General features: G+C 40.3%; 2 protein-coding genes across 2 annotated transcripts in view; both read right to left on the bottom strand.

The window, feature by feature from the left end:
- Positions 1-15,369, bottom strand: part of rabgap1l (RAB GTPase activating protein 1-like) — a 122,710-nt gene that overhangs the window by 68,532 nt on the left and 38,809 nt on the right. The window lies entirely within an intron of this gene.
- Positions 9,436-10,554, bottom strand: gpr52 (G protein-coupled receptor 52). Its single transcript, XM_073477287.1, has one exon. It carries the CDS (start codon positions 10,552-10,554, stop codon positions 9,436-9,438), a length of 1,119 nt encoding a protein of 372 aa, XP_073333388.1.

Below are 15,369 nucleotides of genomic sequence, written 5' to 3'. Positions count from 1 at the left end.
ATTGTGACTCTATGCAGTAATTTGTTGTTAATTACTATGCAGTCATTCATAATGGCCTTTCCAGGGGGCTACTTTCTGTGATTACTTTCAGTCTGACCCAAAGACAGGAGTTTGAAATGATCCATGTAAAATTCATGATTAATTGGAAAGCTCTGGGAGGTTTGTTCGTTCAGCTCACCCTGATATACACTGTCCACATTTACCTGAATCTCCACAATGGAGTTGGCAAGTGCAAAGTTAGTATGACTCCTAGAGTCACAAAGGCCACATTTAAAGGGGCTCTATGTAACAATTTATAGCAATTTACATGTATTAATCACTTTTTCAGTGGCAACATGTGAGCAGATTGTAACGTGATGTGAAAATATGACCTCCCCATCTCTCTCAGTTGCCTGTAAAAGCCTGTGGACGATATGCTTAAGTTGTTTAGAAGGTTAAATTGGGTCAGATGTGCCATGACAGTCCAAAGGATGTGGCTTTATGCACATTTTGCAGTGCCTCCAGAGCAACAGTATTTAGAAATTGAGTCTGCTAACATAACATAACGTCCGGTTTCCAGCTCAACACAGGAGTTCCACACAGTCCCTTTAAGAAAAGAAAGGTTTAAATAAAACAGTTCTTCCTTTAAGATCAAGAAGCAAACATGACAAATACTCCATCTTAGGTTTAAAATAACCCATGCAACCTTATCGCCTATATAAAATCCTTCCTACCAAGCAGAAACATTACCAGCCAAATCAGCAACATTGCCAATGTGGCCCCATTGCAGGCAAAATAACAACCCTGACCTAAATTGGTTTTCATAGTTGCTGCTAGCCATAAAGACGCTTTGGTGCTCAAGGGCGAGGTGGGACTTCACAAAGAGGTTTCTTAGTCGTGGAGTCAGCGTTACTTAAGACAAAAAGAGAGTGCAATGATGCAACAGGGACTAAAAGGACAATAAGTGAAATTGCAGATTCAGACATTTCAAACCTAAAGTGAAATGCTGAGCAGTTCTTAAAATCAGTGAAACCTATGTGCTCACTTGGTAGAGTTGAAGCACTCAGAAAAGATGGAAAAGAAGTCAAGTGGCCACTGATGGATAGGCGGCCTACCTAACGGCAATCATCAGGTCCAAAGGTGAAATGGGAGAACTTAACTCTGAAATGCAGCTGTTGAGGAGAATTCCTGTGATTTCACATGATAGGCTTTTTGTAATGGTCCTATCAAAGGAACCCTGCAATGAGTGGGCAGAAAGCGTTAAGCTTATTGCTCTGGGGCACTTTAACAGCATTCAGGTCCACAGCAGGGCTTGTACCTGCAACCATTTTGTTACTGGATGAACAATGTAACCTATTAGCAACAATGCCGATTAGAGAGACAGTGGCATTTAAAAAAAAAAGATACTGTGTCGTGATAAAATGTCAAGTTCATACTGTACGCTCTACTGAGAGGCTCTCACAGTATTCTCATGAAACCGCAGGTACTCTCTGCCTCATCACTGTGTTACAAATTACACAGTACCTATAATTGGCTTACAAACAAGTGATACTGACTGAAACCGAAGCAGTTTTAGGTTTGATTCTCTTCAGATGTTGACTGAAACGACCCCTTATTTTTTCCTTGAGTCTGTTTGTGAATTCTGATTATGAATGACACTTTTCCACACTGTAAGCACTATAAATGTGTTTGAAATGTAGGATTTTTGTATTTAGTTAGTTAAACTGACAACTCTCAGCACAATCAAACTATAGCAAAGATGTTATCAAACACTGGGCATTGGGACACCCCAGAGGTTCGTACAGAAATCCCAGAGCACCACTGCCACACCAGACTTGTAACAAAAAAATCCATCTTAACTGAGCTGCGATAAAGATGAGAAAATAAGAACTTGCCTTCATTGAAATTTTAACAGAGACAGTCAAACCACATAGCCAGTACAAGACTATGGCCATAAGGTGAAGGTCTGGGCATGTGCCGTGACTGCAGCAGAGTCATTAACTTAGCCATGCTATACCCCTTTCACACTGGACAAAAAAAAAAAACTAACACCCATCAACACCTGGCTTTTGTCTTTAATGTGAATGTGTATAATCGACTCTTACTTCCAGGTCAAATGACTCTGCAGTATTGGCTATTGTTGCGTTTTTGGCTGCAAGTCTGATTGGACACGCTAATTATCGCTAATTTTCGGATGCAATGAAGTTAAAGTTAAGGACACAGGCTTGTTTATACGGTTCACTCTGTCTCCATTCAAACAGCGCTCAAACATTGCTCAGTCAGTGCCGAGTTTAAAAAAGAGACTGATGTAAAAATATTTAAATTTATTAACCGTTATATATTGTCATTGACTTCTGTATCACTACCTGAACGGTATTTTGCATGTACAGTACAACTCCCAAAAGAAATGAGAAAGACGCAAGATGTCTCACTAAAGGTCTGAGAAGTAAAAACAATGCGGAAGTGCCTTAAACCTTTATTCTAAATAATGGCCAGCAAACAGGTAACTGATTGAACCTATTTCTCACTTGATTTATTATCTCAGTAAAACATTTCCTTATGAGCTTATGGTCTCAATCACTAGTTTCAAGTCTTCTTCAATACAGCATGATGTTCATTTCACAAATTACATCCCCATTTAGAGCAAAATAGACAATAAAGCAAGGTATGTGTTAGGGCGTAGCTACTTTGTGATTTGGCTCCATCCACTATTTATAATACAGTCATTCTATACTAATAAATTAAAAGGATTTTCATGAATTTTTATACAGACGTTCATAGTCCCCAGAAAATGAAACCTACTGAATTTGCTGATCCACTGACTTGATGTTCTCGCACCACCATAAGGTTTATATTTATTTATTTGGTGAAATATCTTGACAACAACAAGTTTGAGTGCCATAAAATTTGACAGACATTCAAGGCCCCAGAGGATGAATCCTGAGGAGTTGATGATCTCCTGCAGACATTTAGCTCAAAGCACCACTGTGCAGCCTCACAAAGCCACAGAGTGTTGTTAATAGAGGAATAAATGAAAAATGTTTAACACTGCACATTGCATAATGCAAGAGCACACAATCATTTATGCAACACCTGTCAGCTATCAGGCCACAGTCATAGCCCACGTTTTCAAAGACTGTCTGAGGCCATGCAAGATGTATGAGGGTGTGTTCTTGTGTGGTTGTTATGAGTGTGTCCTCCTTATACCATCAAAGGCTTTTGGTGGGCGCCGCAAGGGCTCCACCATTAGCACAAAGAGGCAGGAACTGGCTTCCCTTCCAATTATGATTTCCCCACCTCAAAAGAGGGTCAGGTGGTCCTTTCTCAATCAGGACGGAAAGAGGAGGAGGAAAGTGGTAGGGTGGAAAGGGAAAGAGGAAGTGAGGAGAGTGCTGCCATTTGTGGGAATAAAAGGGAATTCCTGATATAGTGTGAGTCATGAATATTGAGCAGCCCTGGACTGCAAAGCTGCTCTCGGTCTGGCTCAGTCAGTGTGGCTGAAATGCTTTCTAGTAGGAGGAATGAGTTCATATTTTCATTCCAAAACTAGATATCAAACAAATGAAAAAGCTGGTAACGTATCCAAAAACTGCCTGCGCTGAAACGTCGTCGCTGGCATGAATATAAAAACACATTTCATATACACAAACACAACATAAATGATTTGATACCTTATATTTTAAAGCTTTGTTTTTATGTAATTAGTGTTTTTCAGACACTGTGCTTAAATAGCTACAAAAAGTTTACGATTGCTATAAATAACATTTTCACAATGATTCTCTGGTGATATATACGCAACCTTTATCATGATGTAAAAAGTTAGCAAGAAAAGTTAAAATACAAAATGTCTTGTGTTGTTTGTGAATGACAATAAAACTACACTGGATTCATAACGTTCAATAACATTTTTCAGCTTTCTTAATTTTTATTGAAATAGATGTTAACAGAATTTGAGAAATAAAACATGAAACTACCCTTTATCCTTCTGAGCACTGTTCTTCATCTTCCTCTGTTCCTTTCTTCTTCCCCAAACATCCTCCTCTTTCCACCTTCATCTTGCTCTTCCCATCCAAGCAGTTTACTAAACCAGTTTATCTCTCCTGTCATCTTTTCTCCAACCACTTCCTTTCCAAGATCAGCTGCTCTTACTTTCAATCTTCTTCCAGTACCCCCATCCATCTCCTGTTGCTCGTCTCTTCACTAAACTACTCAGTGAAGACAGGGATGATAGTAGTCTAAGTGAGTGCATGAATTTCAAAGGCCAATTTAAGCACAAGAACAAAGGATCAGGCTCTATAATGAGGCTACTGTTCACAACGAGAGAGGACATGATGGTGTTCATTAACTAAAGCAAAGGCTAGCGGAGTTGTTACCTAGCAGATGATCAGCCATCTGCTGGCTCAGAGGAAAATGAAATGACGAAACCCTGAAATTAAAGCTTTCCTTTTTCATTTTCAGATTTGTTGTGAGATATCCACTGTTGTCTTCTGTAGTGTATTTGTTTAGAAAGTTTGCTGCTGAGAGGGAATCTGGGATGAATATCAGTCTCTGTCCTTGACCCTTTAACAAGAAATGTCTCATAACTGAGCTGGGAACACAAAATGAATACATTTGTTGAAGACCAAGATTTACATTATTTATTCACACAAACATGCCTATCTGACACCTGTGATTATTACTTTACACATTCATTACATTTACTGTATATCCAACCATTTTGTAAGTGCACCTATGCTCAGACAGACGTTAACTAATTGCACTGATCCCATCAAGTCCGGGAATTCAAATTGGCAGCCACACAAGCCCACATCTCTATTTTCTTCTCCTACTTAAAATAGGTGCCAAGCAGAGGAAATATGAGGGCGACTCTGGAGAGTTCTGCTGGTTATGATTTGAAGTTGGTGACTGCTGCTAAAGAAACACACACATTTCACGAAAGAAACTACACAGATGTAAATGTCTACTATTTTCAACTTTATTGGGTTGGCAGCAACAACAAAACCATAGCTTTTGACAAAATTTCAAAATAAAAAAATAGATACTGTGTAATTTAACACACTCTGCCTCCTACTCACAACATCAGCAGCCTAGTTGATTTAACACAAATGGATGTGCCATACCTTTGTCAGAATTAGTCTGATTTTTTTTTTTTTTGGCTGTACAGCAGGTTAAAAACAGACACACACACACACTTTATATACAGTATACTCATATACAGTATATTGTGTAAAGGTTTAAACATAACTTAATAAATAAATACATATTACTCTGTAATTTATTAAACTCTTTTTACTAAAAGCCCCGATCAATGCACTTGAAAGTAAGATGATTTGTTTAGACAAGATAACAGTTTTGTTTTTCTACCACTTGGAGAAGCTCATGGATTTTTGAAACCTTGAGCCAAGACACACTATTCACATAACTCGCTACAAAAAAGCCCACTAAAGGAATGAATATGTGTGCAACTTCTGACCAAATACTGTAATCTCCACTTTAAAGAAATATACCAACTTTTACATTATATGGTAACAACTGAACTATCTTATTTTAGGCAATTACAGAATTTTTGCTTTCTCTTGTCTTATATGTTGTTGTTGTCACCACATTGTGAAGATAATACAGCACTAATTCAGAGCTTAAAATGTTCTCTACTACCCCACTGCACTATGCTCCAAAGGAGCACCAAAAGCACAAGCTATCAAATTAAAAAAACATCATTGTAAGTCTAGCATTTGACACAACTATGCTGTGGTTCCCTACTGTTATTCCTCATGTATGCCAGGTCACAGGGCTATAGAAGGAAATTCACAAGACTTAGACAAATCTGCTGTCTCCTCTTATCTGACAGATATGATGTAGATGTCAGATAGTAGAACATGTACCCACTTGAAGGCAGAAGTCAGATCAACTGTGGAACCCGCTCTGAACTTATCACAAAGTATTTAAAAACTAGATCAAATGACAGTGTTCCTTCAGATGTGTACACAGTCACAAGGTATGTTCATGTAGCTTGAAAATGTTTTTTAAAAAGTGCACAATAATTACTTCTCAACATCTTGTTTTTTTCACTTTTCCTACAAAATACATGTTTAGGCACGTATACAGAACAATCTGTAATGCATTAAAGCTGCATAAAGCAATATTTTTTTATTCTAACACTGAATCAACTTCTGATTATGTTAAGGGGTGAGGACCTCACTATGAATATACACCCCATACTGCAGCTTTACACAGCTGCGTTTTACCTCACTGATGGTTATCTTACACGTGCAAACCAACAAAACCAAAACAATGCTGGCACACACAGTGTAAAACATGGGCAGCCACTCCCCAGCACATGATTATTGCAAGTTGACTGTAGGCTACCTGCCTCATGTGAAACTGCAGAGAGCCAAAGTAAACAAGTGGCTGGTAAAGAAAAAAGGAGACAGATATTTTTCTGTTGGTGATGCTGGTTTACCAAACCTTGGCTTGACAACAATATTATACTTACATTCATCAGGTGGCCAGAGAGACCATGAAATGAAATGCTTGTGTAGCTCTGTTTCTGCTGGATGTGTTGAGTAGTAAATTGATTAGTATCATGCCACTGAAATCAAATGTGCTAAAGGCTGTATCAGAGTCTTTCTGGTCCTAGTAGTCAAAAATCACTTCATGCAGCTTTAAAATGAGGAATGACTTACACAGAGTACCGTTAAGCTGCATAGAATACAGTTACAATATCAATGGACTGGGTTCGCTGAGCCACTTGGTCTCTAGCATGGACACTACAAGAAAGGCCTAAACATCAGCTGACACTACTATGACCAAATTGGGAAATCAGTATAAGTCATTGGTTGCAGTATGTGGCTGTATTCATATGAAATGAATTATGCTTTGACACTGATCCAATCAAGGGAATGTACAAGGTTAATTTGCTGGAATTACTTTACTAGTGTGCTGTAGCAAAGGATGGGAATCATAACCAAAGGCAGTCTATAGGTCACTTGACAACACACCATCTGTACTTTTTATATATATCAAAAGCCCAACACAGGGAAACAGTCTTCAGATTGAACCAAGCTGGAATGTAGTACGGTAGTACAATAAAAGAAAAAAAGATATATAATATTTTAGCAGAATGGAAGTAACTACCCTTTTCCAAGAAGTAGTCCACAAACAATCCATTCTCCATGACTCCATTTCTATACCATCATCTGTTGCTTGGGCACAAACTACATGAAAGAAATAAGGGAGAATTCAAAAGCCCAGTCAACAATTCAATGTTCTTTCCCCCCCAGATTTTCATTATGGCTCCCAATTAGGTTTGACCCTGTGATAAATGCACACTATTTTACTGTGTTAATTCACAAAAGCATTGAGAAGTCTGCAAGACATTCAGGCCTGTAGTTTGAGAGCAGTAACTTTTCACGTTTATCGGCAACATAATTGGTACAGCTGAAGGAGAGTGGGGCAAATTAAAAGTAATGAGAATTGTCTGGCTAGTAGTTTTAACAAACCACCTACAAGATAAGCTACTGATAGCCTTCGACCTTTATCACAACTAAGCATGTAATTTCAGATCAGTTAAGGTTTAACCTCACAGCGACCTCCAGATGGATCACATCACATTAACCTGAGATCCAGTCTACAGCTGCTGGGAAATAAAATCTACTTTAATCTTTAAGAAAAAAACACTCACAACCAGGTGACATCCTTGAGTCTACACTGCCACTACTGTCACTTCTCTTAACCCACTCACCAAGTTTGTGAGTGCGTTAAAAGCAACGATCAGGAGGTGCATCTAAAAATAATGATATCCTCAAGACAGCTCATTTATGAAATTCTGTTTCTTAAGTAAAATGTTACAAATTTAACTTCTCTTTATCATTAAACATTATATGAAATTCATAATTAGATAGTGGCCAATTCTGTTTGTTTACAATCCAGCATACATGGCCCTCCATATACAGGGAGAGATGTAATATTTATTTGCTTGTTAGAAATGGCTGTCATGAGCGCTCATGCATCAGACTGTTAGCAGAATACTCATAACACAGCCATATCAGGAATGCCCCGCCAATGGTGGGAATCCTGGCGCTGATGGGTCATTTCATAAGCCCAAGGGGGGACTTTGGGAAAAAACACTTTGTGCTGGATAGTTATCTGGTGAAAGCATCACTGCCCTCAATATAGAGGCTGCAGTGTCAACCCGGAACATCTTTTGTCTGTATTCTTGAAATAAGGTCCTTTTGAGTGGGGGTGAGCCATCAAATGGTGACCAACCCATGAACAGCTAATACTTAAATTGGAAACCAAGGGAAGCAGCATGTCTGTGGAAAATCTTATACAAGTCCCTGGCCATCTACATTATGGATTAGTAACCATATTAAATCAAGTGATAACTTTATTAATTCTGCTTTTGGGATTTAAAGATTTCAACACTCCTCTTAAAAGTATAGATAGTTCTGCGTTATTGGTCTAATGCTGTGATGTAGAAGTATATTTTGCACAACTATCTACACAGTGCTATATTTGAGTATTTAAGATTTAAGATTGCTGTGCACTGTTACATTATGGACCATGTTTTGCAGAAGGTCTAAATAAATGTATCCAAATTTCAACCAATTGTTAGATTAGTGATTGGATAATCTCCCTATTACCATGTGAATGAACACCTGACCAGAACATCAATACATATTTTTTTGCATCTCTATAGTTCACCTACCCACATCGTGTTTACAGACTCAGGAAATATTTCAACAGAAAATACTTCTACAGAAAGCGACTGCTTATTCTTCAGAAAACAGTCAAGGTCATACATCATCTGTTATTTACTGTATCAGCAGCATAATGGCTGTCGTGTATGTTTGTACAGTTAAAAAATCAAATATCCATTTCCAGCCTTTAAACAAACAAACAGGTTTGTGAGCACAAGTAAGTGTAGGTTATCTTATCTCTGCTAATGACAGTCATAGAAAGCACGGACATCGAATTTCAGGTTGATCCATTTCACAACCACTAACAAAATTTAACAGGCATGAAATAGTGTGGCCACATTTGATGTCTGATGAAATATTTGTGAATCTTTTGGAGTTTTTTCTGACCTGGCTGATGACCTACAATGAAATGTAAAGGCTAAGAACACTAAGGGTAAGAGGAGGAAGGAAGACTACTATGTTTGTGATCACCAGCTAAGTCAGGTACCATACAATAAAAGCCATCATATCTGACTAAATCACTGTTTGGACACTGCACTGATCTCCTTGAAAAGCCTGTAATGCAATAAACCATTGTTTATTGTGACCAAGGCAATGTCACTGATGTCAGCTGACACGCCAATCCAATACAAATTGTTTTCCATTTGGTTAAGCCCTGCCAATTTAACTGAAAGATTACCAGCTGCTAAATTGGTTTTGATTAATGTTTCCCATTTGTAGATTCCAGGAGTATCCCTGTCCTGGAACAGTCATCCCTTCATATGGAGCACGAGTTTGCCCTCTTCCTTGGTTTAGGCTCCCCAAAGTCCCTGTCATCTGCTGCACAGTGGCTGAAGGAGCACATCGTCTGTGAGAGCCTACGCATGCCCAGGCGGAACACACTATTAGACAGGCTATAGATGACACAGTTGCAAAAGCTGTTGCTGATGGCTAGCCAGGTGGTGATGAAGGAGAGGGCAGGGCTATCTAACACATGGGAGCTCTCTAGCAGGAAGTAGATTATGTAGGGTAGCCAAAGCATATAGAAAACACTGGTGATGCGGAAGAGCACCATCGCATAGCGCCGATCTGGTCCATGCCCTCCGTGATGCCCCCCGCCACCTCCCTCACCAGCCTCCATCTCCTGGCTGGGGAATCGTGCTCTCCGTTCACTTATCTCCCTGTTGTGCTGCTGGCAAATGCGAAAGATATGGTAATAGGTAAAGCAAACCACAAGTGCAGCAGGTGCATAGAGCAAACACACCACAAAGCCTGTAAAGAGGGCAGAGGTGGGCCAAGAGTGAGCACACCACTCAAAAATGTCCCCATGATAGCCTGGTTTACCCCACCCAAAGAAGGAGGGCAAGAAAACCAGGCTCGAGTAGACCCAGATTAGGGTGATGCAGCCTCGTAGCCGGCATGGCGTCACCAGCTGGTTATAGGACAGTGGTTTAGTAATGGCCAGGTAGCGGTCCACACTGATACAAGCCAAGCAGGCCATTGAAACACTCTTCAAAACAGAGATAACATAGCTGAAGACCTGGCATGTGATGGGCTCCTGGACACCTGCTGGGTAGTGAAGCAGTGACAAGGTGGGCACCAGGCAGCTGAGACCCACCAGAAGGTCAGCATAGGCCATGGTCTGGATGAAGTAGCTGGTAGTGTAGTGGTGTAGCAGAGGGGCACAGTGGAACACAAAGATCACTGTCAGGTTCCCCGCAATAATAAGCACGGTCAGAAGTACAATCACAACAGTCTCCAGGACGCATGTCTCTAGGCCTTCGTTCAGCCCCCAGCCCAAGGGACAGGAGTGGTTGGAGGCCCTGCCAGGAAAGAAGTCTCTGTGGCTGCTGTTGGCAGTAAACACCGGGTCCGTTGTCAGCTCAGACTGGTTCATTGTTCTGGGTGCTATCCAGGTGGGTCAGGTTTATGGTGTGCCACCCATAAGGCAGCTGGCCTGTAATTGGAGAACTGTCTGCCCCCCACCCACTCTACACCGGGTTTCTGCAGCCTCCCTCAGTTAATGGAGCTCAATACTCTCTCTAGCGCACTCACTTTCTCTTTCACCTTACTCTCACATAGCTGGGTCTCAATCAAATGAACACTGACTGGAGAAAAATCAATACAGCCTCTGGGAGGGTAGGACAACCCGTTTAGCTCTCCTTTTCCAATCACTCATGGTTAGTGAAAGTAGTGGGTGGGTAACAGTCAGGAGTATGGGGAAAAAAATGCTGTATTCCTTTGACCTAAAACAGGGCAGCACTAGTGGTGTGCCCAGCATCTGTCCAAAAGGCGAGTTTCCCTGCTGCTTTGCTTGCCAGTCTGTGGCCTCATCTCCTGATTCTAATGAGGGTTGCCACTGGGAGGCTGAGGGCATAAACTGACCTTACAAGGGCAGAGAGCATAGAAGATGTGAGCAAGGACACCATACGAAGAGGTTAAAACATGAAGCAAAACACAATACGCTTCTCTCTTGAAGAATCCTTACAGGAGATCAAAAAAATAAGCAGCACATGGCTCCTATTTCACACAAACACATCAGATAACATTTAGAGTGCAGTTACCTTTTAAAAAAAACATTTTAGGCAACCATTGCGTATGGGAAGAAAAAAAGCTCCTTGAGAGTCTTTCCTGGTGGATACCAAAGTCTGGAGAAAAAAATTCCTTCCATCTCTGTGAAGCAACAATTAATGCAATCCAAAGTTTCACTGTCCATTGGTGCTAGTGTGTTTACTATGTAACTGCAGGCTTGCCTTATTTTGGTGGTCCTCTGGTCAGTGTCTGGAGCCCATGTATGCCCAGCTATTGTCTGAATCAAAACACAGACACAGGCTAGAACAACATGGGGATCTCCGCAGGAGATAATGTCACAGCTCTCTCAGCACACATGGCGCTTGGGGGCAAATGTGTTTACAAGGCATCCCGAGGCAGAATGAGGTAAAAACAAAGTGCGTCAAAATGTCTGGATGAGTTCTGCCATTAAAGTGATTTGAACTTGAAATCAAAATGTGCAAACTTGCCTCTCAGTGTTTTGGACTGCAAGTCGTGAAAGACAAACAATTGTAAAAGTCCAGTAGCTGATGAAAGTGTTGAATGTTGGACTCCCATGCAGGCAGGTGAAAGGACTCTCTTGGAGCAATGAGAGGCCAGCTGAATAAGTCAGCGCTCCACTCACTCCTCAGCAATCCTGTGGCAGACACTTGCAGAGAGGGGTGTGGGGATCAATCTGCAATCCACTTATATATCCAATAAACTTGTTACTTGCATTTCTGTTGTGACATTCTGAAGCATTGGTGAAGGAGGCTAAGCACCTCCTCCTCAAGTGCTTAATGCAACCGTAGAACTTGCCTTAGTCCTTTGAAATATGCGCTCTGTTTGGTTGTAGAGGTATGGGATCCTACTACTCCTCTCTGTGTTTCTGTCGCCCTGAACAAAACACTGGCAGTGCAACAAAAGATGAATCCACTCTAGCAACATAAAGGAAAGATCAAGTCCCAGTTGGAGTCCCAGTTTCAAGCACTGTCCTCTGCAAACGTCCCCCTTTCAATTCCGTTAAACAAGACAACCCACATATTTAATAAATAAATCCTTAGATCCTGCCACACAGAAAGAGATGAATGCACTGCATCTGTCACAAGCAGCAAGTAAAAAGCAAGAAAAAAAAAGATGACTGCGCTGATGGAAATGACTTAAATCTGCAGCGAGGGAAGCGAGGGGACGAAGAGTCCCTCAGCCCTGGTGCAGTGAGAAGGAGAGATGCTGTGACTGGCTTACACTTCCCTCCCTCCCTCTCCACACTATCTCTCTAGCTTGCACACTCAATCTCTCTCTCTTTCCACACACACACACACAAACCCTCCCTCTTTCTCGTCCTCTCTCCCTCAGCTTCTCGCTCATTGCCCCGCCTCTTCCCATCCCAGCTGCACCTGAGGCTCCCTGCCACATTATTCTGTCTGTCACACTGGCTTTCTCCCAGAGGTAAATTTGGTTAATTTTCCTATTTACATATTGTTTATCTCTCAATGTCTGATTTCTATTAACTAAGAACCCCCCCCCAATCTGACTTCCTTTCAATCTCCCTTTTAGATACATTTAACTTGCCCCACTGTGTTTTAAAAAACCCATATTCATGACATCCTTATTAGTCACTCATTACACTGTCTCTACTTTGGGCATAAGGAAAGACGATGCCTGTTAGGGTCAATTTCTTAAATGTATAGTGTATAATATCTAAGGGATGAAACTCAACCTTCATAATCCTAAGGGAATCTCTTAGATGGCTCATCCCAGTAAAATGAGTCCTCTTCTTTATGTAGCCAGGCTTCAGGTTCATCTGGGTACTTGATTATTTATTTAACCAACAGCGTAGCAAAGCTTTGCTATCGGACAGTTGGGAGAATCTTCTGGCCAGCAGATGATAAAAGAGAATCAGGTGACAGAGAATTGGCTGAGCAGGAAAAAGACCAAAAAAACAAGAAAACAGTCAAGCATTGTGGCTTGAATCTTGCAAAAATAAAACTGAGTCAACCTTGCTAACATTATTTGTTTCTTAACTATCAGGGCTTGTTTGATGTAATGAGGAGTGGCTGGCTGAAAGGTGGATGGAAAATGGCTACTTTGGAAAAAAACACTACACCTGGCTTCTTCCAGGAAGAGAAGAGTGCTCGGATTATTGAGAGAAAAAAATAAATGTTTGAAAGGAGCAAACCTGACAAGAACTACACCAATCACACTGGAGGTGGGGTTTCACCCTATCAGTCAATAAGGGACCACTATAGCTTGAACATTTGCTGCACTCTGCAATCCCTGATGGAAAAATATAGACATCTTGCCAGCCTACAAAATATGCTTTAAACTGATGGACAGAGGAGAACATTATACTATTAATCTATTTAAATGTGTCTAAATTGACAAAACTAAAGAGCCACTCACAGACAACGGCTGAACCTAGACCTGACCGAGTGTCCTTCAGGAAGATGTAATACAGTGTAAGACAATTATACAGGAAAAGGTGGCATTCAGCCAATCCAATTCAAGCCATGAAAATTCCTTACAAAGACTTATTGACTTTAAATATGGAGGCATTAGCTGCTGGAATTTGACTTGAAAGAGTTCCTAGTTGCATCTTTGTGTAATTTCAGATAACTTTAGAAAAATGTTTATTTGAGTAATATTCAAAATATAGAATACTCAAACTTTAGATTTCTGTTTCATGTTTAATTTTTTTCTAACTTACTTACTAACTTATTACAATTAAATCATATCAATAAGAGGGGGGCGTCTGGAACATTCCCACATTTTTTGGAAATGAAAACATCATTCAAGATGTCCAATGTTTAAATATAATTCTAAAATAAATAAAATTGACAAATGACCTCACCCATTGATCTGAGGTATTATATCCTGACATATACAACTACCTTATTCAATCTCCAGGAAATTTCTGACACCCGTCTCTTTTTCTGTCGTTCGAACACTTTATTCTGCTGTTTTGTTAGCCTGTTCAATGTGACGTTATTGTAAAGTAATTACACTGGTGAGAAAGCAGAGCCGCTGTCTACATTTTGATGGCTTTTGTGCTTATTACACGACCTTTAACTACGCGCCAAGAGAATGAGAAACCATGTCGATTTTAACCCTACTTCGTATGTCACTTTATCCTGTTTAGAAGGTTCATTATTGGAAGGTAGGTCAGCTCAATTTATGGGAATTATTAAGATTAACCGTAATCTCTGCACATGGATGGTAAACCAAACTCCATTCAAATCACCAAGAGTTGAGAGAGCAATTCACAGCCTTGTTAAAGATTGTATGACACAATACAACATGAGTTATGTCACCATAATGTGAGTAAGCAAAAATGTACATTATGGACAACATTAAATGTTTTTAACAGTACTTAAAGTAATGATCCAACTGTAACAACTGATTAACAAGATAAAAGCAGCTAAAGCAATGTTGTAACTTTAGATGCCAAATGGAAACCGATGCACTTTGTGGTCTGTAAAATAATGTTTACAAGGCCAAAATTCGACAATAATCCACTTAAGTGCATTGGAATATACCTTTATGGTGTAATACAATGTGTTTCATACAAGGTGATTGTGAACTGCAGTACAATTAAGTCTGCTACAGAGAAGACAGGCTTTAATTGTCATAGAGACCAAATATATTTGTGTTGGTTAATTTGGTAATTCAAGAGACACAGTGTAATGGAAAAATAGAGAGAGGGGTCAGAAAGAGAGGAACTAAAAATAAAAGAGGCAAAGTGAAGGAAGGAGCCAGTCAATGGAGATCTCTCAGCACAGTGCTCTTTACCTTTAGAGGTGGACACTGATGAAAAATACAACCAGAAGGCCGCTGTTAATAATTCATTCTGCTCCAAAACAAAGCCAGCGGGGCCACTTGGAAACAAAGGTGGAGGCTGATTCACCTTTCACTGCTTCGCAGCATCCCACCCTCCTCCACCCTTAGGCTCTTGCTGATTCCACTCTCAACAGCAATGTGTTAGCATAAGTGGGGAGTTTACATTTACATTAAATAGTGTTTAGCTGATGTGCTTATCCACAGAAACGTACAGTATCATAAGTAAGGAGGTAGGAGGTTCACCATCCTGTTCAAGACATTTTACCAGGGCAATGTGAGTAAGTTATTTAGTGAGTAAAGTTTATATTTGCAGCATCTTTCTAGAGGAAGCACGACATACTGCTTA

This window comes from Pagrus major, chromosome 11 (assembly GCF_040436345.1).
Source record: "Pagrus major chromosome 11, Pma_NU_1.0".
Lineage (NCBI taxonomy): Eukaryota > Metazoa > Chordata > Actinopteri > Spariformes > Sparidae > Pagrus > Pagrus major.
Note: the sequence above shows the minus strand (reverse complement) of the source record. Positions and strands in the feature narration are given on the sequence as shown.

Bases quoted from the DNA above. Each gene is read 5' to 3' on its own strand.
- gpr52 (XM_073477287.1), bottom strand. From the start codon at position 10,554: ATGAACCAGTCTGAGCTGACAACGGACCCGGTGTTTACTGCCAACAGC.